Raw genomic sequence first — 27,028 nt, forward strand, 5'->3', positions numbered from 1 at the left:
TTAGTTAAAAAACAATGAGAGCCTAAATTGGGGTGGAAAGGAGAAAGATTTGGGAGACATTTGGTAGGCGAATCAACAAGACTTAGTGATGCAGGGAGTCTTAGATGCAGAGAACATGAAGTGGGAGGATGGTCAAAGACAGGTGCACCTCCTGCATTAGACTGTAGACTGTGAGCCACTGGCAGGCAGGGCAGATGGTCTGAGTCTGTCCCTTCCCAACCTATCACAGAGTAGGCACTTTGGAGAGGGTGTTGAATGACTGGCTGAATGAATGACTTTTCTCTTCCAACCCCCGAGCCTCTCCCATCCTCTGCTACCTGGTGGTAGGTGTGGTTTCAGCTCCCTCAGCACTGTGATAAGCAGGGACCATGCAAGCAGCCAGTGGACAATGGCACAAACGGTTTTACCAGAGAAGGGGGGTAAATTCTTTTTAAAGTCCCCACTTATTTCAGTACCTTTTGACTGTAAAAATTTAACCCCAGAAAACACCAATTTAATTTAAATCCACAAATATGATTTGTTCAGGTGAACGGAAATACAACGAAGATGATTAGGCTGTGTCCTTGCCCTCTCCTGAGTTCCCAATCCAGACTACATTCTGCAAGACAAGCGTGCTGAGCAGGGAGTTTATGTGAGGATTGGCAGCATTGGGAACACTATGGAGAAGGGACCTCACCCTGCGAGCTGCCTTATAAACTTCAGGGCAGGGTCTGGGGCCCCGTGCCACCCTTCCTAGGCTTAATGCTGAGATGGCACTCCCGGGCGGCTGACATGAAAGCAGTCTCATAAAAGGGTCAGCGTCATTAGGGTGATGAACCAGGTGGTAGTTGGGGATCCAGAGGGGATGAAAGGTACAGTGTGAAGACGCCCTGCGTTCCCCTGGCTTGGTTGGGCAGGGCTTCCAGGTGCCGATGAATGCTGGGGAAACTGGACTTAAAGTATCTCTTCTTGCCTTTCGTGGGAGGAAGCTGTAGACACACTCCAAGGTCGGGAAGGTAGCAGCGGGGGAGCTCCTCCCCTCTAGAGTCCTGGGTCATCGAGTCTCTAGCCAACTCACCCTCCCCTGAGCCTCACAGGAGACTCTTTGGGATTTGGAAGTTGTTATGGCAACGAGGCTCTCAAAATACTGAGGCAAACCAAAGACTAGAGCGGCGACACCCTCCTACACCCCTCCTTTCGACCCACGGGTAAAGTGGCGCCCCCTACGCACAGGAACCGTCCCTGGGCCCCCGCCCCGGCACGGAGACCTCTGTGGACCTCCGGGGCTGGGAGGCCGCTCTGGCCTCAAGCAGAGCCTCTCGCTGGTAGGCGGGCCCGAGGGAGCCCCTCTGGGCGCAGTGCCGCCGAACTGCTCGATGCTCCGACCGGAAGTGCTCTTCGCGGCCGGCCTCCCACCCGGCTCTCTGGTCCCGGCGGTAAGATGGCGGCTGCCGCGGAGTGCGATGTGGTAATGGCGGCGACCGAGCCAGAGCTGCTGGACGATGAGGAAGCGAAGAGGTAACTGAGTGGCAGGGTGGGAGAAGGGGCGAGCTTCAGCTCTGTGGCTCCAGGAACGCTGTTCTTGCTGTTGTGCAGCCCCTGTTGAGGGGATGCCCCGCCCTCCGAGCCCCCCCCACCAACACACACCAGCTGAGATCGAGTCCGGATGGACCCCCTGAAGGGGCGCTCTCGGAGGTCGGCCCTCCCCTGCCGCTTCCGCCTGACTGGGGAGCTGAGGCACTGCCTTGTTCACCAGCAGAGAGGAAGGTCGTCCTTATTGTAGAGGCCGGGTCTCTGAGGGGATCTCGGAGGTCTGTTGCGGAGTGGGGGAGGCGGCGCGGCGATGATGACGGCTTCTTACATCGCCCCTGACCCCCTCCTTCTCTTGTTAACTTCTGTACGGTGTTGTCTGTCAGCACTTTGCGTCTCCAAAGCCCTTGCTCTCCTCACCCCTTTTTCTCCATCATTATACCCCAGCGGACATTAGTCTGAGTCTGAGGTGATTGTTATGTTTTCATTATTGACCTGGTCGTGTCCCCCCTCCCCCGGTTACCCCAGAAGTCGAAGATGATAGAGAAAGAAGGGTGAGGGGCTTGTCTTGTGCTCTATACGTCAGACGCTCTCCTTCCATCCTTCCTAAGATCCTCATTTTCCCCAGGACTGTTTAAGTTAAGCAGCAAGGAGGAGGACAGCTGCTTGGGCGCTGTTGACGCTGCTGGGCAGCCGCAGTGGCTCGAGATCGCCAGTCTGGACTAGCCAAGGGAGCTGCTGAGTGAGTGGTTTTCGAGAACACTCTGGATTCTGGCTACAGCTAAGGCAGGTTATTGGAAGTGGGATTGGAACACAGTTGTAGGTAGTCATACTTGTCCTAATCCTGAAGCGAATTAACGAAACAGTTCTGGAAGTTTGCAGCCCTTTCTGTATCAGCTGCAGGTTAATTGACTACAGTTCCCTCAGTCTCCATCCCACGTATTTCATGTCTTTATACCAAGCCCACTGTGGCTTCAGTCTGGGTGATTTGAGGTGGTGATTAGTTCATGAGATCTAAAATCAGGATCCTGAGGGTTTGTTTTTGTTCTTGTTTTTGTTTACCATCCGAGTTTGAAACATAAGAGGTACTCAGTGGGTGCAGAAATAATAGTTGTCAAGCTTAAGGGTAGTTACTGCAGCTAGTGTCCCACGTTCTTGCCACTGGCTTACAAAGTGTAGTAGGTCCTGGGATATCAGAGAAGGCAAGAAACCAGAGTCAAACTCCGTTCTTAGTTTTGAGTTTTCACAAACTAGTTCTGTCCAGGCATATAGAATTAAGCATCATCAGCATTATTAAGGAACTGCAAAATGGGAAGTGAAACTCCTCCCAACGCAGACAGAGCCTAAATTAGTTGTAAGGATTTACTTTACCTGTGTTTGGAAGGAGTGCAAGTGGTTCTTTGTGCTATAAATAGGGACCGGGGCTATTTGTAATTTGAAATAAACTCACCCTACTCGGTATAAATCTCTGACATAGGGACGGTCCCTAATTTGGGTTTCGTTTCAGAGCCCTTATATAAAGTAAATCCTTTTCCTTAAAAAAAAACCTCACAGCCTTAGAGGATATTCTATCATAAAAAACATAAAACAGGTGAGCACATCACACAGTCACACAAAAACATGATATTTAGTAGCAGTATAACAGAATATTCAAGGGAGAATATTGACTTATGTTAACTGCCTTATTTCATGGAATTTATGATGTCATTGATTGTAAAATGCATGGTTGTTTTATCTACCACTAAGGAGAAAAAAACCTACGAATTTAACTATGAAAAATCCATCTTATAAAATACTTATATACTAAACATATTTATATAGGTTTCTTTTAGACATCATTAAACAAATGCTTATTATGTAGTAGTTATGTGAACAAATCAAAAAGAAAATATAGTGGAAAAAAAAGTCACAGTTTGACTTCCTGCCATATAAGGCGTCCTTAGGAAGGTAAACATTGGGCTCTGTTAGTAAGAAAAAGCCTTGTTTATGTGTAGCTTTCCAATGCTGAAAATTGGGTGGTGATTTAGAAGTTTTGGAGGAAGGTGGTTATACATTTTTCAGATATTCCGGAATCCTCCTTTGTAGCCCCAGCAGAGGGCAGGGATAGGCACATTTGCCCTTTACTATCTGACTTGGTTAGTCATTTGGCTAAGTTTGTGTCTCTCGTTACAGTGCTGCTACCAGTTCACTTGGGGACACGGGAGTTAATGGGTCTCTTGGGTTGTTTTTGTGAAGGCAAGCAAGGAGTCCTTCCTTGCATCTTGGCGCAAAGGCAGGCATCCTGCTGCTGCTGCTGCTGCTGCTGCTACTACTACTACTGCTGCTGCTCAACTATTACAGTCCCACTGGGGGCAAAATGAGAGGAGCTTTCAAGGCATCTCTAGAGAGAAAGAAGTGGACTTCAGTTTTTTTGCCTTTCACTCTGACAAAATTCTTTTTCCCTCATGGCAGCTGAGAGGCTAAAATAAAAGATGTATCGGTTGGCACTCCAAAATAGATCAGGGTTCTGTACATGAAGATTATTATTTCTCTTTGCTCACCAGAATAGATAAAACTGCTTGGGGAGCCAGAGAGCTAAATTTCAGAGGTTTTTACATTACGGTTTGTTTAAGGCCTTACATTTTCCTGGGAAGTTGCTGATTGCTTTGCCTAATATATGAATGCCTGTCTTGAGTGCAGGCTCTCTGGTCCCATTTCCTGGGTTCGGGAACAGTTTGGTCTCCGTAGGTGGTCTTTATGATGGTAAAATCAAAGGGTTTCAGGTTGCTCATCAGTAGAGGAAACACTTCTGTGGCTCAGCATATATACCTGGCATGACTGGACAGTGAGCTGTAAACCAACCTGAGCCATCAACTTAGGAGCCAGAACATCCTTACCTGATGCCTTGAGCTGATAGTCTTAACTTCTCAGCATCTGTTTACCTGATGGACGCAAGTAAGAACAATTATTATTAGACCCTTTCTTAGTCCTTAGGTATTGTAAACTCTTTGTGGATTTTGCCTTTTATTTCTCTGTCTGTATTCTTGGTGGGAAGCACTGAACCCAAAATCCATATCCCAGGGTCTGCTGTAGTTCTGTTTAATACAGCTTCTCAGGACGTTTTGGAGTTTGTGGTCTTAACTGAAGAGCTTGTGGGTATGGATGCCTTTCCTCCCCTCTTCTTCCTCACCCTGTTTCAAATTCTTAGGCATTTGACCCCCTAAACTTTCTCTCTCTTTTTTTTTAAATTGAGTTATAGTCAGTTTACAATGTTGTGTCATTTTCCTAAACTTTATCTTGAAGTTCCAGGGCAGGCAGCTAGAGAAAGCCTGCAAGCTGAATGGGAATTTATTTTTGATCTTGAACCCAAGTCAGTGATAAATACTGCTCTCAGGTTTCATTTTCATTTTCATTTTGGTGTACTTTAAGTGTTGGCTCAGAGATGAAGAAATGGGATGTGGGACAAAAAACATCATGATTAAGGAAGGGATAAACCTAGGAATACAGTCTTGAATACCAGCAAATTAATTGATTGAACCCTGACAGTAACAAGGGGAAAAATTATTAAATAATCATTGCTGGAGCAAAAGTAGAGTACAGAGAAAGGATCTCTCTGTTCCTTGCTGCGTTAGTACACATCCACATATTAACCAAAGCCAGGTAAATTGAGCAGTTTGAATGAAATGGCAGTTTCTCTGGTGTCTAGTTCATTTCCAACGACCAGAACTCTGATTGGCTTAAAGCCCAGCCTTATTGTACATTCCAGCCAATCAGGGATTGGTTTAGTTATTGAAGCTAGTATTTCAAGTTTTTAAAAGCTGAGTACTGGGCACTTGCCTTTGCTTTCTTTCTCTAGGACTTTAGAAGATTGGAGAACAGTGGTCGGCGGCTGCCTAGGTGCCTTGTGGTCTGATGCAAAGTCCCTCTGAGAGTCCATTTCTCCCTTACTCCACTAATGTTCTCCCTTTCTGCAGTGCTGAGTGATGTGGAAGTTACTTAGAGGTCGTTCCAGGTATTCTTTTAAACTGTCTGAATTTCAGCAGTAAGAACAGGAACATGAGAGAATGGTAACATGAGGAGGGATATTTGAATTTTAAAGCCTGATTCTGAGACCTAATATTCTGTCGGTACCTGACTTTGTGTGGAGAAGACAGATTGTGAAATATAAGTGTCAACTATCTCTTCTGATTGTAATTTAATATTAAGCTCTTGGGGGACGGTGTGTGACACAAGCAGGACCCTCTCTATATTGTTCGAATTTCTGTCCTGAGAGTTCTTCCTCAGGCAGTTTGCTCTGAGATGTCGACCCCCTGATGAACCGGGGAACCAGGAAAACTTCAGAAGCAAAATAACAGTTGATAGTAAACTCCTGACTCTGGTCCCCAACGCCAAAAAAAAAAAAAAAAAAAAAACCCCAACTCAGAAAGCAGCCTTTTTCTTAACTACAGTTCCTCAATTTTAGATTTTTGATGAGTGCTGGTGTCCCTATGAGCATAGTGGGAGTTGTCACAGAATAAGAAACCATGGTGGGTTTGGGGACATATTATGAAAACAAGCCTATGGCTAATGCTGAAAAGCCAGTGACTTGTGTCCTCAGAGTGGCCTCTGAGAAGCATATTTCTCAGAAGCAGCTTTATGGTTGGGTTCTCCTCTCCCCAGGGATAAATGAAGGTTAGGTAGATGCCACAGATTGTACCATCTCCCACTCAAGTGTAAATTAAGTTAGTGTAAGTTTTTAACAGTTGAAGCCAGTATTTCCGTGTGAATATCCTCCTGCCTGCATTGCTGGAATTTTCATCTGGACTGATTGGTTGCTTGCTTTTTTTCCCCCCACTGAATAAGACAGCCAACTCCAGTGCGATGCCTGGTGTCCTTCCCTTCTCGAGCAGCAGAGAGTGCTGCTGCCTTGTGCAGTTGGTATCTGTGACTCCGCTTGGCGCCTCTTGGTCTCTTCTGGCTCTGCCTCCATTGAGGCTTCCCCCTGAATGTCCTGGCAGAGAACAATTTGAACTGATGTATTTTCTTCATCTTCATCTCCTCTTTTTGCAGAGAGGGCAGGTGTTTTAATTGGGCTTTTAAATGAAAGCAGCTGTCTGTTCTATAGAAAATTGGGTAAAGAAAGCTGAGTAGCCCACCGTTACCAACAGGTAGGAGCTGGATAGAGCCCACCCTCCGTTTCCTGTGGACCATTATGAAGCCTTCATTTGTGCTAAGCATATAGCACCTTGCATTTAACAAGCACACTATCTGTGGAATTGTTCCAGGTCATGTGAAACTTAAATTGTTAGATTGGTTAGAGGATAAAAAAGAAACAGAATAGTACGCATTTGGTAAGATGGAATAAAAGGCTCCTGGGTTCCTTTTACTTTACTCTCATGAAGGTCAGAGAGAGTACAACATGAAACAGGCCCTGTGACATGCCTTTGGGGACAAGCGGTTTCGGACTGTGGGAAGAAGGAATTTCTACTCTAAGACTGGCAAAGATCCCGTAAATTCTGAAGGGTGGAGGACATTTCTAGATCAACAAGCAGCTAGTAAATTTGACTGAATACAAGAGAGTAAGGGTGACATTTTGGAATAGTAAATATAATAGGAATGTATAAAGGATACTCATTGGCAGTATGAAGTATTATTATTAAAAGCCTGAGAGTAGAAAAAGGAAAGATATCTTTCTCTAAGGTTCTTCCTGCCAATAAAAAGTCTCCACATCCGAGGCCCCTAAACACTCATCTACTCTAACAGAAGAAATCGTTTAGTCCTGCGTTGTAATTTTAGCAAAGCTAGATTTTTCTCCCACTTCTGGAGTAGCAAAATACATCAAGAAAATGCAAAGAAAAAGCAGGGAAAAGACCTCATTCAAACTGCTACATCTGTTTTGATTTAAACTGTTATTAATGGCTATTGGAAGAGCTGAGCTTTATTAAAAATACATTATTCTAGCCAAATGCTTGAAATAAAACCACTGTGGTTTTTTTTTTCCTGGTCATTCAGAAATCTAATTAGTATTTCCTAGGTTGAAAATGTAGAAAGACGAAACCATGTTAGTCTTTATTTTTCATGCACTGAGGTAGAATAAATCTAAAAATGATATTTTACAAATATGTTTGTGAAGTAATTCCAGAGAGAACCCAGTCATGTTGAGATGTATTAAAAAACTACCCCCCAGTGAATCCTGCATTAGTGAAAGCTGACTAAAGTTTCTAAATACCTCTTTAATTGCTAGAAGATAGACTAGTTGCCCTAAGGCAAAGATACTGCCTAAATATTCAACTTGAAAGTATTTAAGAGAAAAATGGAAGTTTTTATGTAGAGCATCTAATTTGGGGCATGTTGCGATGTCACTCATGGTGTTTTAATGTGTTTTTAATTTAGCTGAGCTGTAAATGTGCAGAGTTGGCTAGTGATCATAAGCCCGAGTTGTCTGATTTGATCACATGATGCTGAGCCCTGCTAAGACCTGTGTGATACCAAATGAGTCCCTTGGCAGTATTTGTTGGTGTAATTAGCATCTGTGATGAACGAATGCCAAATTGGGAGAGAGAATAAAACTGCGTGATCAGAGGATATGCAGAGTTTTAACGCACATGTAATGTTAGAAGAGCAGGCTTTCATACTGCAGCTTTGTAATTGATGAGATTATTTCTGAAAAATAAATACATTTTAAAATAGCAAAGCAGAGCAAGAGGATGTGCTCTCCTTACCTGTGCCTGTCAGAGGGAAGGCCGGCCTGGCCCTCTAGTGCTGATCCTGTTGTGGGACATGATGTATGTATGATGACCCTCCCATTATACATACAAAGAGGGCAGAGTTTTTGGAAAACCGTTCAGTAGTTGTTTTCACAAGAATTTGTTGCTGGCTATTAAGGTGAAAGGACTAGAAAGGTGGAGGTAGAGTCATTCCCACCATCTCTTGGTGAATCAGAGAGGGGAAGCTTATTCTGCTTGGAGTTATCCAAGATTTGGGTGGAGAACTAGATAAATTGGTTTTAATCTAAAAACCTTACTATTAACAGAATCTAGTGGAAAAAACATGGGGTGAGGAAACCTGTGCAGCTATCTTGGGTGCCTCACTAATGTTCCTCTGTTGGAGGACATGTGATATTACCACCATAACTTCAGAAGGTTGTGAAGATCTTCTTCGCAAGTGTTTTGAAATTTTGAAAATGTCCTAGAGGTACAGTGTACCTGTTAAACGCACCATCAGGTCAGTTACAGCCAAGTCTATGTTTTGATGGGGTATTATATTTCAGGGTCTAGTCTGAATTTTTTTTGTGGCCATAGAAAATAATCTGTAGTTTAATTTAGTTCCTTTTGGAATGCTTTCCTTTTTTAACTGGTCCAGGAGAATCCAATTAATCCTAATTCTTCCTTTCTCAGTACTGATGTGTTTTAGATACATGTTGTAACCTCACTTGGTTCTTAAATGAATTGACCCTAGGAGTGAGTGGAGTGACAGATGCCACTGCGAGATTGCCCTCAACTCCAGTGTTAACCAGCTCTTCTCCTTCTTTTCCAGTCCCACGCCTTTGACATCTCATCCTTCACTCCCTTTGCTGTAAAGGCAACTTGAACAAGCTTCAGCCCTTTCTCAGACTCCCAGGCAGGACTTGAATGGATTTGACCCTGGAATTGTTCCTGATGCAGCCTTGTTCAGTTCTTGCTGCTGCCATGCTGGATTCCAAAGATCCACTCTTTCCTCGGCTGGTCTCGCAGGGTCAGGCCCATTGGTTAAAGCTTGTCATGTATTTGGTGGGGAGGTTGAAAATGAAGGAGGGACTCCACTTTGGGCGTTGGACCTGGAGGCAGAAAAAAAAAAAAAGCATTCAGTCTAAAAGCACTAAGTGCCTATTGTTTAGGCAGCTGTTAATCAACCATGTTTCTATGAAAATAAGTCCTTTTCATGAGGCAGTTGTGTGGGAATAGCTAATTCTGGCCTGATGCTGTGCAGTGTGAAGTTAAAAACATGGTAACTTGTCACAACACAATTCTTCTTGTTCTTTCTGCTGTGGGCTGACTCTACATTACTCGCTTTGTTTGCTCTAGAATGGAATCTACTCACCATTTACTAAAATGAAATGCATTTCTTGGGGGAGGCAAAGTCCAGTTCACTAGGTCTTGGATCTTAAAGAGAAAGGAGCCCTGCTCTCTCTAAGACTGATTGTTAGGAATGCCATTTGACTTGATTAAATCCAGAATGTGGTTCTGGAGTTGGAATTTATACTCTGGAGCTATTTTGTGTCTTAGTTGAAAGAAGTTCATATTCATTGCCGGATTCTGTTGTTAGCAGTACAGATTCATCCTTAAAGTCTTAGAAAATAGAGGTGAGCCTTAGAGGTGGAGCTTAACTTAGTAGATGGTGTGCAGCTCTGGGATCTCACAGGTGTGGGTCGACATCCTGACCTCAGGCGAGTTTTTAACCTTTAAGCCTTAATTTCCTCTTTGAAAAACAGGCACCTGATAAGATAGTGTACCTTTCTGTAGCTCTACAAGAATGTTTTACCTTGACTAACAAGCTTTATATTGCTGGCACAACATCTGTCCAGGTGCCTCGATGCCTTCGGTTTTCCTCAAGAATTTGTGTGGTCTTGGTTACTAGCCGACTGAAGAGAAGACTAGATTTTCTCGGGTACAATTTGGACCTAATGTTTCCTTTGAACTTACTCCTGTTTCTTCATTGTGGTTTGACTCAGCTTTTGACATCCAGGTTGAGGAAGCCCTTTCTTTAAATCTTCTGGCATCTCTCCTCTTAAAGGGTAGGTTCTTCATAGTTTTTATAGTGCTTGGCTTAATTTAGGGTTACAAGATGGTGTTCACCTTGTAGAAAGATTGCACTTGGTCTTATAAGTCTTGCAGTTAGGGGATTCTTGAGAATTTTTTTTTTCCTTCTTGAGAACTTTTAATAGCAGAGGGTCTCTTTACAACATTATGATAGTTGGTATAATAAAATTATTCAAATCTGTCAACATTTATAGGTCATTCCTATCTTCCTTCTCCTTTCTGCCAGCAGACTTTTCATGTTAGTAGAGCTTGCCAGGACAGTGATGGAGAAGAATGGAAAGGGAGCTTGCCTTAAGAAAAGGAGGGCAGCTTTGCCAGTTCGTAGTTTAAAATACGTTAAGTAAATAACATCACAAATTTCGCCAGTGCCAGTATCCATGGAATCAAGCTGTAAATTCCTAGACTATCACCAAAGTTAGGAACTGTGCACCTTTGTCCCTACCCCAGTCAGCCCTTGAACTAGGTTCTTTTTAGCATGTGTAGAGGACAGAAAAAGAAAGATTATTCCTTAAAACAGAAGTACTCAGATATTTAATTATGTTGCAGTAATCATTTTGGTAAAGGATTCATCTTTTTCACTCAGATTGGTTGTTAGACTGATTTGGGGCTATCTTTGATAGAGGTTATATAAGCTTATTGTTCTTTAAGACATTGTTGGTCATACCTGATTTGATTCTAGTTCCTTGGTCAGCAATATAATTCCCAATTATATAACATTGTTCCTTTTGGAAAGTACAGTTTGTCTCATGACATAGCTTCAAAAAATGAATTTTGGGGTAGGGCAAAAAAAATTTTTTTTGATATTACCCATTTGGTGGTTATGCAGGGTACTAGAAGGATGGTAGAGGGGGCAACAAGTATCCACATAGATGTGATGCACAGAGAGAACACCAGTAGATGGGTACTTCTTAGAGCATGGCTCTGGCAGCCTGTATCTTGTATGTCCTTGTCATCTAAGTTCTTGTCTCTGCTGTCACTCAGCTCCATTCTCTGTCTTGAACACCAATGTGCTGTGCTTTTAACACCTTTGCCACCTGCTTCTGCTGTGCTTGTCCTTCCAGTGACAAATGCAGTACCCAGTTTTCAAGACAATAAATCATTAAAACTCCAAGAATATGACTCATTTCATGTTGAGAAATCAATTGCCCTTGAATGGAATTACCTTTAACTGATTTTTTTTGTAAGTTTGCTAAAGAGGCAGAAGTTGTGACACAGTGGAAAGAAAATAAATACAAAAATTCCGTCTCTGTGAGAGAATGTCTAAATGTGCCTATCCTATGGGGAATGACCACAGGCGGGAGAAGTGAGGAAAGTCAGGCAACATGAGAGAAGTTTCTTGATTTAGTTTGAATGTATCTAAGTGACAAAAAATAGCATCTGAAGAGTGTGGATTCTTTCATTAGTACCTCCTTTTGGTCCATCAGCCCATCGAACAAATCTATAAATTCCTTCAGGTATCACATTAACTTTCAGCTCAGTATGCCGGGAGCTCTAGACCAGAGATTGCTCCCATGAGATTACAGAGGTTATTCCCTAGGTATGGTAACTTTCTCTTTCTCTTTCTCTTTCCTTTTCAGAGAAGCAGAGTCTTTCAAGGAACAAGGAAATGCATACTATGCCAAGAAAGATTACAATGAAGCTTATAACTATTATACAAAAGCCATAGGTGAGAATACGCTGGAAAATAATTTGCCAAAGACTATTATAATTAGCTCCTTTGTAAGAAGTATCTTTTTGCTTAGTGGGTTAATAACTTACTGTGTGAACTCTTTTGGGCTTAATGACCTCATGAGCGATAACTTTTTCTAGCTCAAGCAGGTGGTTCTTCATTTGTCAAGTTAAAGGCAGTTCCAGAAATCCAGATAATGCGGCAAAAAGATACCCATGTAAATGCATCTCAGTCATCGTCACTTCACTTACTGTCTTAGAAAATAGTCTTTGTAGATATTAACAAATTTTAGCTACCTCCGTGCTCACGATCTGCCAGCATACTTTAATCCTGTGTCAGCATTTTTCTCACCTAACTTGCTTACAGGCTCCCTACCCCTAACTCAACAAATGCAAATTCATTTTCATATCTTATTACATAAAACACAAATCATTAAGGAGATAAATATGCTGACCCCTCAAAAGATAATCAGTGCACCTTAAAGCTGAGTATGAGTTATTTTTAAATAACTTTTCTCTTTAAATTGGTTGCACCATTGCTCCTGTCCATTTGTGCAAGTAGTCAAACATTTGGCCATGGCCTTTTACAGAGAGTATGTCATCATTCCTATTAATGTTTGAGTGCTTTGATACAGTTCTGAGGGAGTTGGCCCCTGTGGTTTTGAAGTGGTGACCCATGCTAAACTTTTACATTATTCTGCCTTTCCTGTAGATAAATGTCCTAAAAATGCTAGCTATTATGGGAATCGAGCAGCCACCTTGATGATGCTTGGAAGGTTCCGGGAAGCTCTTGGAGACGCACAGCAGTCAGTGAGGTTGGATGACAGTTTTGTCCGGGTATGTGATGGGGCTCTTGGAGGCGGAGGGGTGCATTGAGTTGCTGTAGTTGAGTGCTTCTAGCCCAAGGTTTCTCAATCTTGACACAGTTAACTTTGTGGGCCAGATACTTCTTTATTGCAGGGGGCTGTCCTATGTATTGTAGGACATTTTTAGCAGCGTCCTTGGCCTTTAACCGTTAGATTGGAGTAGCACCCCCTCCCTTCCCAGTTGTGACAACCAAAATTATCTCTAACATTGCTAAGTGTCCCATGGAGGACAGAATCACCCCTGGTTGAGAACTGCTGCTCTGGCCATTTGCATCCTTTGCTGGTTTTGTGTGGGTATTTGTTGCTGTTGTTGATTTCTCTCTGCTTGGCCAATCATGCTCCTTTTCTTCCCTCTTTGTGTTTCTTCTAGGGACATCTAAGAGAAGGCAAATGCCACCTATCTCTAGGGAATGCCATGGCAGCATGTCGTAGTTTCCAGAGGGCCCTAGAGCTGGATCACAAAAATGCTCAGGCACAGCAGGAGGTATGGGTCTGGTCCTGGCTGTATTGAAAGAGTCTGTGGTATATTTGAGAGGAATAGGGACTTGAGAGTCAGAACTGAGATCTTGTCTCACTTCTACCGTCAGTCACACCTGGGTGACTGTATGCAAGTCTCATAGTCTCTCTGAAACTCAGCTTCCTTATCTGTAAAAGGAGTTTTGAATATGATTTACAGCTTTGGAAATCTGTAAAAATTGGAGGGTTTCTGAGATGAGCAGATGTGTCAAAGAACTGATTTGAGTGAGGTTAAAAATGTTGAGTAAATTCAGATTTAGTTCAAATTTAGTTCCATCTTTACATATACCCAGTTTACTCCTGGATGAGTTTTAGTGAGAATCTCAGAACTTCTGCTCAGCCCCTAACAGTGCCTTTTACTTTGTATATCGAGTTGTGACTCTTATGTTTCTGACTTTAAGTTCAAATTGAGGGTGAAGGTTGAGTTCTGCTAAGGAGTCTCAGCTACATCTTCACCAACTTGATGTGTGAAAAGTCTGTGGCTCTGATTTTTTTGATACAGCAAATTCACAAGGCCTTGTTGGTTTTTGTGGTTGTTGAATCTACAACTTCATTAAAACTTTCTCTTATCTGATTTTCTGGTATAGTTCAAGAATGCTAATGCAGTCATAGAATATGAGAAAATAGCAGAAACGGATTTTGAGAAGCGGGATTTTCGGAAGGTAAAGTACAGCTATGAGGAAATTTCATCTGTCCTTTCTCACAAAGTTCCGTGTGTGTGTGTGTGTGTGTGTGTGTGTGTGTGTATGTGTGTGTTTGAAATAATTAGAATAGTGTGGTATAGAAGAGTTAGAATAGTAGATTATCACTTTTATTTGGCTTTGACTTTTTCTTTTACTTTTTTTTAAGACTTTTATTTGGTTTTGGTTTTGTTTTCTAAATAGTTTTAGGTTCACAGCAAAATTGAGAGGGAGGTAGATTTCCCATATGTCCCCTGCCTCACACATGCATGGCCTCCCCCATTATCAGCGTTCCCCCACCAGAGGTACATTTGTTAAAATCAAGTTTTGGGTAATTATAAATAAAGCTGCTGTAAACATCCACTTGCAGGTTTTTGTGTGGACATAAGTTTGAACTCTTTGAGGTTAATACCAAGAAGTGCTATCGCTTGATTGTATGGTAAAAATATGTTACATTTTGCAAGAAACGACTGAACCATCTCCCAAAGTGGCTGTATCATTGTGTATTCCCACCATCAGTGAACGAGCATTCCTGTTGCTCCACATCATCAACAGCATTAATTTTTTTTTGCTAAGGTGCTTATTTTCTTAATTATATTTCACTTTATAATGAAAAACAAATACAAGTTTGTTATTTGAGTTAGTTCCTGTTTCTGATACAAGGTAGTAGCCTCAAAGTGTGGGGTTAGTAGTAGTAGTAGAAGGAAAAAGCCAGTTGGAATTAAATGTTAGATTTGGCTAACCCGTTTTTATTAGAATAATGAGAACTAGCTTTAACTCCTGCTTTGTGTGAACTGGATGGAGCGATAAATCAAAAAAAGAAAGAGACCTCTTTTACATTTTTGGATAGTGTACATAGCCTTTCATCACTACTGTTTTGACATTAGGCCTTGCTACAAAAGCACACTACTGTCCTTTATGGAGCTGTGCGATAGTACATGGGAAATGTACGTGCCAAAGGGATTGGCCTGTGTGAAACATGGGAAAGGTATAAAAGTTCCATATATCTTTCTAGATCTTTGTAGTGGTTACTCCTCGTCTGTGTAATTCCTGATTCCCTTCTTTAGATGGTACTGGGAAGTAGGAAGTAGCTTTCACTAGAGTTTCAGAAGGGGATGTCACTGGCCCACTGATCAGGATCAGTTTTCAGGATCACTTAAAATAAGTGTATCGGTCAAGGAATGGAGTTGTCACTTCGTACGTGGGAATTTGCTCAGTGCTTTCTGTAGCAGATACTCAAATGTTTGATAAGAGGGTACAGTTAAGTATCATTCTTAGGTCCCATACTGTAATGGTCTTTTATTTGGTAATAAATATATCTGATTAGCTTATGTAGAGTCCCAGCATTAACTTATTAGCATCCCTCCTCTGTCCATTGGTTTTAATAACCACAGTGGCTTTGTAGTGTGATTCATAAGTTTTGTTTTGCTTTGTTTTTATGTATGTGTGTTTGAAAAGCACTTCTGTGTCCTGTCACGTTTTCTGAGGTTTACATAGGCAAAAGCTTTGTCTTGAAAGGCGGTCTTTTGGATTTCTTTTCTTTCTTGCCCATTCTGGAGCCAGAATCCCCAGTTTGTGACTGAATCCTCTGTGACATCCCAGCCCCTCCCCACTGTAGTTCATGGTGATGTCACAAATGAAGAATTATGATCCTGGTAAGGGAAACAGATGAACTTGGAGGAAACAAAGATCTTCTTTGCCTGCAGCTGTCCATAGTCATGGGGAGGTGGGGGGCGGGAAGTGAAGCACTAAGGTTCCAACTGACACTCCCCACCATGAGCCGAACCATCTCCATACAGAACCTTGTGAAGGCAGCAGGGTGTGGCTACTGACATTTTGACTGACTGCTCACCGCCCAATTATTTTTCTAACTGGGGGGAAAAGTTAGCACCATGGCTACCCTATACAACACCTGAATTTTCATATTGCTCTTAGAACTTCCAGGGCAGTAACCTGTGCCATTAAAGGAGAGGCGTTCCCACCACTAATCTTGATATCGTGGAAGGTCTTCCCAGTGCAACACTTCATGGTGTTAACCTGCCTCCCCATATTTTTAAATTTTAAATTTAAATTTTGAACAGGTGCTATTCTTGCCTCAAAAGCTAATAAGTATAAACGAATAGTGGTAAGTGCTTCCCTAAACTTGTCTTCTCTCTGCCCCCTAGGGTAACCACTGTCCTCATTTCTTCCATTTCCTGCCACAGTTTTGTTCTACATAAATAAGCATATACAAATATGGATGCTTAATTTTCTTTTTGCATGAAAGGTAATACACTATACAAAATTCTTTACCTTGTGCTTTTTCACTCAATAGGCCTTACAAGTTTTTCATATTAGTGTATGGAGAGTGTCTTCATTCCATTTTAGATCCACATAGTATTCCATCATATGAATATCTACATTACCTAACTAGTCTTTTGTGGATGAACTTCGAGTTATTTCTGCTTCTAAGTCTTCAGACTTCATCTCTTCCTAATCCCCATGGCTAGATTCTCAAGAAGGAGCGGGTGTCCCTTAACTCCAGATTTTGAAGTTGGGTCTGTTATTCTTGGAGGAGAATATGGTTCAGGAAGAATCTCCGAGGGATAGCAGATAAACCAAAAGTGAAAGTTCAGAGAACAACTCAGAAAAAACAGGAATATATGGAGAGCCTTTATGAAGCTGAAAGATTGAAATAATCCCAGCCATGTGTGTGTATGTGTGTGTGTAACTTGCTTTTTGGTTTATATAGTCTGGGACCATTGAAAATGAACTATTTTATTGGTATATTTTTATACTGAAATGGAAATGGAAGAGTGGTTACCAGGGTACTCAGTGAGACATGAGCTTCATGGGAAGGAGGGAACTGTGAGCAATTTCAGTAATATTGGGAGCAGTGATTCTTTATTGGGTTCTTTTTGGTATTCCTTGTCTTACTAGGCTTAGCATGATAGATTATGCAAAGTAGAAAATGATAGTATTTGTACTAGAAGAATGTGAGTTTTGATCACATTCACTATTGGTGTGATTCCCTGTGGAGGCACCTTACCATTGTGATTAGGTTATGGGCTCTGGAGTCTTAGACTGAATTGAACAATATCGAATCCTGTTCCTACTACTTCTGGCTTTGGTGACCTTGAACAAGTTACTTAATCTCTAGTTTTCTTATCAGTAAAATAAGGGTAGTGATACTGCCTACTTAATAAAATTGTTATAAGCATTAAATAGATTAATGTATAAAGTATTCATGAAATGTTTGCTGTCATTATTATCTGGATCAGCTGCTTTCTTCATTTCAGTGGTTTAATCAAATGAATTAGGTATAGTCTTAAACTCTGATATTATTTTCCTTTCAATCTGCCTGTTGCCTGTGACCAGACTAAAGCGAAGACCAGGATAAAGAACTTTTTTTGCTTATAAATCAGCTGTACTTCAATTTTAAAAAAATTTGGTACCTAGAGCAGCAAGAAAAAAAAAACAAAAACCCTTATTTGCTTTCTTTTTTTTCCCACTTAGGTTGTTTTCTGCATGGACCGTGCCCTAGAATTTGCCCCTGCCTGCCATCGCTTCAAAATCCTCAAAGCAGAATGTTTAGCAATGCTGGGTCGTTATCCAGAAGCACAGTCTGTGGCCAGGTATGAAGTTAGGCTAGTTCTTCATTAAATTCTGGATACCACTGGACAAATGCTGTCTGGCAGCTCTCTACAACAGGGGTTGCCTCATAGTCCTGTAGGTAGGCCATCCAGGGTGATCAGACTTTCTTGGGACTTAAAGCCAAAGGTTAGACCAGGTCCAAAACCCAAGGGTACATACAGTAATACAGTAGGTACTTGAGCTGTATGTGAAGAAACAGATAACATGAATTTTTTGTTTTTTGTTTTTTAAGTATTGTTTTCTCTGTACCCAAGGTGTTTGCAAACTATAAAGGGCTGGATACAAAATTTTGGGCTTTATGGGCCATATGGTCCCCATTAACAGTAATTCAACTCTGTCACTATAGTGTAAAAGCAGCCATAGATTATAGATAAATGAACGGGGTGGCTGGGTTTCAATAACACTTTATTTACAAAAACCAGCAGCAGGTAGGATTTGGCCCTGTGGGCTGTATTTGCCAACCCCTATTCTAATAAAGATTGCAAGACACAAGAAGTGTGTAAAAATAAATAAAAGTGATTTATTTGGGGATGGGCTGGGAAGAGCTCTTAGAAATCTGTCTTCCTTTGGATACTTTCCATATTAGGCACATGGTAAAGAAAAAAACTGGCTAAATGATAGTAATGGTGGGGATATTCAAGCCATAGCTGAATGTGCCCCTTTCTGGCTGTTGCAGTGACATTTTACGAATGGATTCCACCAATGCAGATGCTCTGTATGTACGAGGTCTTTGCCTTTATTATGAAGATTGTATTGAGAAGGCGGTTCAGTTTTTTGTACAGGCTCTCAGGATGGCTCCTGACCACGAGAAGGCCTGCGTTGCTTGCAGAGTAAGTTCTAGGTGCCAGATCTGGGAAGGAAAGAAAGCTGCTTTTTTGAGCCTTAAAGAGAGTTAGGGTGGAAGGTTTTGGAATCACAAGGAATGCGATAGCACTTCTTCCCACTTTGTCAGGATGTTTGGTCCTTTCATTAGAAATTATTTCAGGACAATTTTTATATGCCTAAAGGTAACTGTGATCACGTAGAGTCAGATCCTTTAACATCTGAGTGTGTTCTTTATTTTTTTTCTTCCTTCAGTGAAGAAAAGATAGTAATGCTTATCCTGGGGAGTGAAGGTAAACCTTGGGTAACACAAGTCTCATTGGTATTCCTTTGTAAGTCTTGGTTTCCCCTGTCCACTCTGTAGGAAGCACCAGCGAGCAACAAAAAGCCCAGGTGGTGGGGCTGGGCAGGGTAGGGGCTATGTGATGCTAAACTACTGAGATCTAAGAAGTTGAAAATAGACTCTGGCCTCTCTGTGTAGTTGTCTGAGGCTTTCTGGATGTGAACTGACCTCCGCCTGCTTTTCTCTGTAGAATGCCAAAGCACTTAAAGCAAAGAAAGAAGATGGGAATAAAGCATTTAAGGAAGGAAATTACAAGCTAGCATATGAACTGTACACAGAAGCCCTGAGGATAGACCCCAACAATATAAAAACAAATGCTAAACTCTACTGTAATCGGGGTACGGTTAATTCCAAGGTAAGCACTTGGTCTGGGTCTTGGGGCCTATGGAGATATGTTTAAGGGACAACAAAGAGGTTTTGGGAAATTTTCCCAGTGAGTGTAAACCAGATGAGAAGAGAAACAGTTGATATTTCAGCTTTTTAGGAACTTCCCTCTGAGAGACAAGCTTTTATTTTTCTGTGCAATTTAGGGGCACTTGAGGGACAATTTGGAAGGACATTCCCACCTGTTCTTCCTCAAGATCCTTTCTTCCAGTAAGAGAATGGCTAGAGGCTTTGGGACAATTTTTAAAGCATTTTAAGTATTGCTACTTTTTGCCTATGTGCGTGTTTTTTTTGTTTTTGTTTTTGTTTTTTTTTTTAAGGAGTGATTTGGAGGAAATTAGAGTATGAGGCAAGCTTAGTTTCTGTCTCCAGCATAACTCATGGTCACCACGCTCAGCTGAAAATGTCCTGAGTGCCCACTGCTGTCCTCCACAACCATAAGAAACAAGAATAGGCTCCTTGCTGTTGCAGAGTCATAGTAGTTAAAAAAAAAATCACAATAATTCTGATCCCTCTAGTTGGCCTCTAGAAGAACAGAGGATAAGAACCACCCTTACTACTTCCATGTCTTGGTTAGGCACTAACCTGGGATGGTAGAGGTAGTTTATTTTTGCAAATAAGTGTGCCTGGCTTCCATCATTAGAAAATAGAGGAAAGGGTATAACTCAGTAGAAGAGTGCGTGCTTAACATGCAGGCGATCCTGGGTCCAGTCCCCAATACCTCCACTAAATAAATAAATAAACCTAATTAACTTCCCCTCCCAAAAAAACTAGAAAATAAGTCAGTTTTGAATTTGGAGATACTAGGTTTCCCACGACTAAGAATGGGTGTGGTAGTTAGGGGTCCAGCATGACTCATCCTCTCAGAATTTTGAAGCCATGCCCACAGCTTCTGGGCTCCCTCAATCACCCAAGATGTGAAGTGTGACTGCTCTCTCTCTCCTGAAGCTTAGGAAACTAGATGATGCAATAGAAGACTGCACAAATGCAGTGAAGCTTGATGACACTTACATAAAAGCCTACTTGAGAAGAGCTCAGTGGTAAGTGCCTCTTGTAGGTGGGGGGAAGAGGGAGTTGCTGCTGGCCTACCAAGGGAATTGCATTATAGATGAGGGAGCAGACCCAGGGATGTTGTGAGGTCATTTGGTCCTTCCCCCTGCCTCTAGGTGGGATTGTTCCAGCCCTAGGCTATCTTTATAGACCTCCAGCGGAGGAGATTGCACAAGCAAGCTCCCTCAGTCTCCCATGCCTGTGTCTTACGCCCCTCACGGTCAGTAAGTTTCCTCTGATGTCTGACCCAAATTCATTTTGTTTAAGTTTAAATCCATTTCCTTTGGAGATTTTATTTTGTATTGTACACTTTTGCTCTAACTTGGCACAGTGCTTGGCACACAGTAGGTACTCACTCAGTGTTTTGTTGAATGAATGTATGGTGCTTGGAAGAAGAAAAATTAAAAGTATCTCTTGGAGATAGTTGAGAGTTGTGCTTATCCTGTTTTTCTGTTTTAGGGAAGACAGTCTTATGGTAGGAAGAGATTTAATCTGGCTCAGCCTCCCAGCAGTATGAGGAAGCCCCTTTTGAAGTATCCTTGTCTGACAGGTGATACATGAGCCAGGACATGCCTGCCTAGATCTAGTGCTCAGATTTGCTTTCCGAGTCAGGTGCTCCCCAGCGTACTTGTTCATCTTACTCTTGAACCTACCACTTTTCTCCAGATAGGAACCTTAGCAAGGGCTAGGAAAGACCTCTCTCCAAAATGTATTTTTTCTTATTTCAGATTATTTCCCAGACAAAGAAGAACGTCCTGTCTTTAAAGTTCCTAAAGTTTGATACCGGTTCTCCAGCACCCATTCCATTCCTTGTCGGGAAACCTTACAGCCAAAGAGCAGGTGCTGTGGTGACACCTGATGAGCCCATAGTTCCTTCAGCTCCCTAGTCTCATCAGTGGTCCAGAGCATAGTCCACCTCCCATTTAGTTTTCCCAAAATTATCCATGTTTTCAAAAAAGTAGGAAAACTACCCCTGTGTCTAGTGCTTTTTTTTTTTTCAAGTGAATTTCTACGTAGATGACTAAGTCTGTCAAACAGAAACTATGTAGAATGATACTACAGATTCTTTGAGACCAGCTGTCAGTCATCTCTTTGCAAACCACTTGCAGACAAACACGGAAGCTTTAGAAGACAAACGAGTACCCTTTGACCCAGCTAAAGGCTTATATTAACAGACACAAAATGCTGTATGTGTTTACTGTGGTGTTATCTTTAATAACAAAAAAGAATCACCTGAATGTCTAGTGGGGACGTGGTGGCTAGATACATGATACTATATCAGCTTATTGGAACACAGCAGTGTTTAAACGGAGTGGGGAGAAAACAAAAAATCCTTCATTTGTTAGGAGGGTGATGCGTTGGAGTATTATATTTTTCATGTGTGCACAATAAACAATAATTATGAATTGCTTTGATCAGACAACTGCTTATCTTTGTGGCTGAAACAGAACTGTCCTCTGAGTGGCTCTGCCATGAGATCCTGCCACAGGGGACAGCATGCACTGTTTGACACAGTTGGCTGAGGACTTGGCAACAGGCCACTCAAGCACCTGGGATTGGCAAGAAGTACTGGAGATTAGTTCAAGCCAAAGCCTTACCAGAGGCTGACTGCTGCCCTAGTCTGCCTCAGCTTACCCCGAAAGGTGGGGAGGGGCCAGACTTTTGCTACATCTCTCATCATGGACTGGAGTTTCCCATTTTCTCTAAAGCTCTACTTACTTTTCTACTTTTTCTTCAATTTAAAAAAATTATTTTAATGTAAGGGTGTTCTTGAATTTTAAAAGTGTGAGATAAAAATGCAAATCACTGTAATATAGGCTTGTTTGATACATTAATTATAAAGGCCTGGAGGTCCATCGAGGTTGGTTGGTTGGTTGGTTGTCAGATCATTCCACACCCATAGCCATCAGTTTTACTTCTGTTTATATTATATTCCATCCTGTAAATGGGTTCTCTGTGCTCCTAGAGTAGCACTTGTGCTCTGTATATGGAGCATTGATTTGCCACCATTTTTTAAAGTCATAAATCAAGATGTGGCCAGAAAAGCAGAGATACCTAAAATGTTGGGCTTCTCTTTTGCCAGCCGTATCAGTAACGCTCGCCTTGCCCTGGCCTCTAAGCCTGGTGGGGCTCTGTGACGTTTGCAAAGGTGGGCTTGTGTAGCAGCAGTGTAGTAAACTGAATTCTGTTGTGCAGTGGCTGGCTGCACTTTGGTCGTTTCCCATCCCCAGCTGATGGTGGCTGTCTCTGGAACCGCTACCACAGTCTGTTTAATCTGTAGGCCAGTCTTGGAGCCAGTGATACTATCAGGAAAATGCCACTTTACTTCTGTGGAAGAGACACTTAAAAGGTTGGCGATCAGCCTGTCACGCTGGTTTCCTCTCATCTTGGGCCAGGACCTCTCTCTTCTGTGCTGTGGAAATAGGAGCAAGCCTCTGTTTAGAATCTCCTTTTCTGTCTCACTAACCCACATCTCTCAGATTGATTAGTCTTAATGAAAGCATTTGCCAGCAGCCACTGCCTTGAACTTGATCCTTCTAGTGGCTCACTGATCCCACTTCTCTTCTGGGTTGGAGCTAGCCCTGCATGTTGATTGCACTCTGGCTTTTCAGAGCTCTTCCATATCCATTGATCTAACTTGATAATTTTTCTCCTGTGTTTTAATCACAAATAATCAAGTAGGTGCCTTCACATCGTCTCTCCTAAGGCAGTCCAGATGCCTCTCGATGGCTCTGAGTGAAATCAGAAGGAACTTTTTCTGCCTTTGATTGCTTTCTACTCAGAGCAGAGTATCACTTTGCTGGTTAGGTGCAAGTGGCATGAGACCTGTTTCTTTTTTCCTGAGAAACTGGAGGTTAATTTTTGTCACTGCTAGCTTAAGGACTCCTGTTTCATGAAGCATCTCAACCAAAAGTGTGTCTCTTGCTTGAGCCATGCTTCTTCCCCTGGAGTGATACTGAAGCCATTGCTGTTTATGTCACTGTACCACCTGTATTTCCTTCTCAGTTACATGGACACAGAACAGTATGAAGAAGCAGTACGGGACTATGAAAAAGTGTATCAGACGGAGAAAACAAAAGGTAAAGAAGTTTGAGAGCATGTTTCTCAGGGAACCGTGTGGTCTGACTTGTAAGTCCTAAAACTAGACACAGGAGTAGTTTGGTTCAGGGATGTACCTGGAGCTTATTTGATCACCAGCCAGGAAGAAGTGAACAGAGATCTCGAGTGTGTGACAAGGCACCTGTTTTCTGGTCCTTCATCCTCCCTGTCACTTTCACTTCTTCTGTGTGATGAGGCTGATGTGAAGAGCCTAAGTATGGATAGATTTTTTTTAACCTCCAGAAGAAAACACCATAAAAGCCCCTGATATGGTTAACAAGGCTTCTAACTTTAGGGCTTCAGGGCTGGGACCTGGTAGGGGAAGCCAGAATCAGACTTGTTCATTGACACTAGATATCTTCCTCTAGAACACAAACAGCTCCTAAAAAATGCACAGATGGAACTGAAGAAGAGTAAGAGGAAAGATTACTACAAGATTCTTGGAGTAGACAAGAATGCCTCTGAGGACGAGATCAAGAAAGCTTATCGGAAACGGGCCTTGATGCACCATCCAGGTGGGGAGATAAGCCAGGTAGAGCTGCCAAGCTCAGTCTAGTGTGAAGGCCTCAGAGAGGCTCTTCAGCTGGAATAAGGTGTTGCTAAGTTCTGTACCTTCCAAATTTGGGGAAGTACCAAATTCTGAAATCAGATGTAAGATTTTCTTGAGACAGAGTTCTTCCTGTACTCCCTCTAGATCGGCACAGTGGAGCTAGTGCTGAAGTTCAGAAGGAAGAGGAGAAAAAGTTCAAAGAAGTCGGAGAAGCTTTTACCATTCTCTCTGACCCCAAGAAAAAGACTCGCTATGACAGTGGACAGGACCTGGATGAAGAGGGCATGAACATGGGTGGTGAGTTGGCAGCAAGTAGGGGCAGCCTGGGGTGAATCCGACAGCTGTGAAATGTTGGCATTTTTTTCTAAAGACACTCCACAAGGAGTTTTTACGTGATCAGCCAGTGTATGATGTACAGCAATTTGTAGAGTGCACCTTGATGAGTGCCTTGAAATGTGAGGTACTGTGATAGGTGCAGAAAATAACAAACGTGAATCAGACAGGTTCCCTGACCTCCAGGAACCCACAGTCCAGGGGTTTGCAAACTCTAGCCCACAGGCCAAATCTGACCCATGGTCTAATAGATACAGAGTCCAACGAGGGCAATTAAGCATAGCAGGTGCCCAGGGTGCAGAGTGGGTGCCAAGGAGGCAAGTGCTAACAAGGGCTTGGATGTGCAGGAAAGCATAGCACCTTTGAGGAGTTACAAGGGGCACAGGCTAGGAGGAAAGAGGGTGCTCCAGGCACGGGGTGGTGAGGTCCACACAGTTGCTGGGTCAGACCTTGGCAGGCCTTAGAGGCTAGAGGAAGGAATAGAAGGTTTTCCTTTTGGCTAGAAGTTCTTTTTTCTCCCACTGCAAAGTGTTTGCTAAGTGATTATTTATACATCTCAGACATTCCTGTAATCCCTCACAGGATTCAGTTTCCCCAGAAGATTTAGACGTGAAGCACAGCTGTGAGCATTGCTCGCTGTGAGCTCAGTTGGAAATAAAAGAAGCCCTGAACTATGCACAGTTCTCAGACCACTGCCTCTAATGCCTGCCTTTTCTCTTCAACTGAGAAAATCTGTTGGAATTTAAAATAAGATTGATGATGCTATATAGATAATTCTGACCTCTCCAGTTCAGGGGATGTGCGTGTGTGTTTTAAAAACCTAGGTTTACCAGTAATAAACATTGCTCTGCCCAGCAGTTGAGAAGAGCTATAAATAGCTGTTGAAGGGAGTTAAGTAGGGGAGCTACGGACCAAATTTAGGCTCTAGAAATATATTTGCGATGGCAGTGGGGAGAGCTGGTTTGGAAAGGGTGAAGAGAGGAGGGAAGACACAGTAACTAGGAGAGGATGGGCAGGCATAATTGGGAGATAGTGTTAGAATCAGCAGGAGTTGGTTGCTGAATGTGTTGCAAGAGGAAAAGGACTAAGCTGAGAGGCTTTGGCATAGCTGACTCGCTAGGGCCATTCACTGAACTAGGAGACCCAGGAAGATGAGCAGACCCACAGGCAGAGAATTCACTTTTTGACACCATGTGCCTATGGGATTGGCTGGTGCAGATAAATCCTTCTCTGCAGCTTGGGAGGTAGGCAGGGCTGGGGACATGAGACCTGCAGCGCTGGAGGCAGACAGGAGTTGGAATGTTTGGTTCTGTTGCTTTCACTGGTCACGGGATCTTGGGCAAGTTACTTGAGCTCCCTGCTTAGGTTTTGTTGAGTATAAAGTGGGAACGATATAATGTATGCAGAGTACCCAGCACCATGATTGGCACCTGGAAGATGCTTAATGAACCATGGCTTTTTTTTCTGGGATACAGTGTAGACAGAGCATGGCATCAAACAGATGCAGTAAACCATAGGTCTTATTCTTACCTACAGTCTTGGTAGCATTTAAGTGATAAATTTTAGCCTTTTCAATAGCAGCCCCAGCATTATGGGGAGACAGAGTGTGGAGAAAGTCTTATGTCATAAAGTGCAAATGGCATGTCCAGTTGTTGAGAAGGCGGCCCAGCGAAGTGGGTTGAGGCAAAGAAGGCTTTCCTTTGGGACCAGGCTTGGAAAGAGGAGAACACATCCTAGGAGTTGGGATCGCCTGTCGTCTGTGAAGTTTGTGGGAAGGAGGGACGTGATAACTATCTGGGAAAGCTTTGGAGACCTATATTCACTGATAAGTTCTTCAAACACTTCTGATTTTTTCACCTTTTTCTGCCTTCTCTGCTTCTCACTTTGCTCCACAGATTTTGATGCAAACAATATCTTCAAAGCATTCTTTGGCGGTCCTGGGGGCTTCAGCTTTGAAGGTGAGTGTGCCAGACCATAAGCCAACACAGTGACTCCCCCGTTAGGCAGCACTTTGGGAGTCAGAGGGGCCCATGAGTGGAAGCAGCAGAATTCTCATCTAGCAGGACATCTGTCCACTCAGGTGCTGCTGGGGATGGAGACGGGGAGGTTTCCGGGCACACCTAACCTTGGGAACATTAGTGCCACATCTGCACAGTGTTAGGGAGGCGTCTCCGAGCTGCCTAGTACCAGAGCTTCTCTGCAAGAGTGAAGGTGTTAAAACTACACACATACAACCTGCTCACGTGCTTCCTTCTACAGCCAAGGGCCCACCAGCCTATATGGTACCATTAGAGGTTTTTCTGTTTGAGTTGAAAGTAGCCCTTGAAGACTTTCCATAATCAGGGTAAAGTGATCGTCCCTAGAAAACTCTGAGAGCCAGCTAACAAGCCCTTCTTTTCCCTACAGCATCTGGTCCAGGGAATTTCTTTTTTCAATTTGGCTAATGAAAGGAAACCATCCAGAACCCAGAAAATGCAGACTTGCTCAGTTTAACCTCGAATGTGGACACAATTCACCTCCTCCCATCATCATGTCTCCACATACTTAGAGCAGTTTCATTTTCTCAGTTGGATACCCTGTGTCTGTGTGAGTGGGGTGAAGGAAAGGGAGCCAGCGCTGAAGACTGCGGGTAGGGGAGGGAGGCAGCGGGTGGACGGGCAGCTTGTGAATTCTTGTTTTACTGTTTAACTTTATTAAAAAAGAAAAAAAAATTAAGAGAATAAAATGTTTTGACCCTTTCTGGCACTTTGCTCTGGCAGCTGCTTTGTGTCACTCCAGAGTCAGTGGGCCAGAGTTGAGCCCCCAGCATGTAGCTGACA

The 27,028-nt window shown here is 42.7% G+C and overlaps 1 protein-coding gene across 2 annotated transcripts; it reads left to right on the forward strand.

Moving 5' to 3' along the window:
• The first annotated feature begins 854 nt into the window (after positions 1-854).
• DNAJC7 (DnaJ heat shock protein family (Hsp40) member C7) lies at positions 855-26,954 on the forward strand. 2 transcript variants are annotated; one of them, XM_006199248.4, is made up of 14 exons: positions 855-1,497; positions 11,843-11,931; positions 12,646-12,770; positions 13,170-13,283; positions 13,903-13,977; positions 17,491-17,609; positions 18,305-18,458; positions 18,984-19,148; positions 20,126-20,217; positions 23,234-23,307; positions 23,695-23,841; positions 24,021-24,173; positions 26,105-26,167; positions 26,616-26,954. In XM_006199248.4, exons 1-14 carry the CDS (start codon positions 1,421-1,423, stop codon positions 26,651-26,653), a joined length of 1,485 nt encoding a protein of 494 aa, XP_006199310.1. In that variant the 5' UTR covers positions 855-1,420; the 3' UTR covers positions 26,654-26,954. The 2 variants fall into 2 exon arrangements, with proteins under 2 accessions (XP_006199310.1, XP_072795425.1); XM_072939324.1 differs by lacking the exon at positions 855-1,497 and adding an exon at positions 5,311-5,500.
• Positions 26,955-27,028: the final 74 nt, after the last annotated feature.

Source organism: Vicugna pacos, chromosome 16 (genome assembly GCF_048564905.1).
Source record: "Vicugna pacos chromosome 16, VicPac4, whole genome shotgun sequence".
Taxonomy (NCBI): Eukaryota; Metazoa; Chordata; class Mammalia; order Artiodactyla; family Camelidae; genus Vicugna; species Vicugna pacos.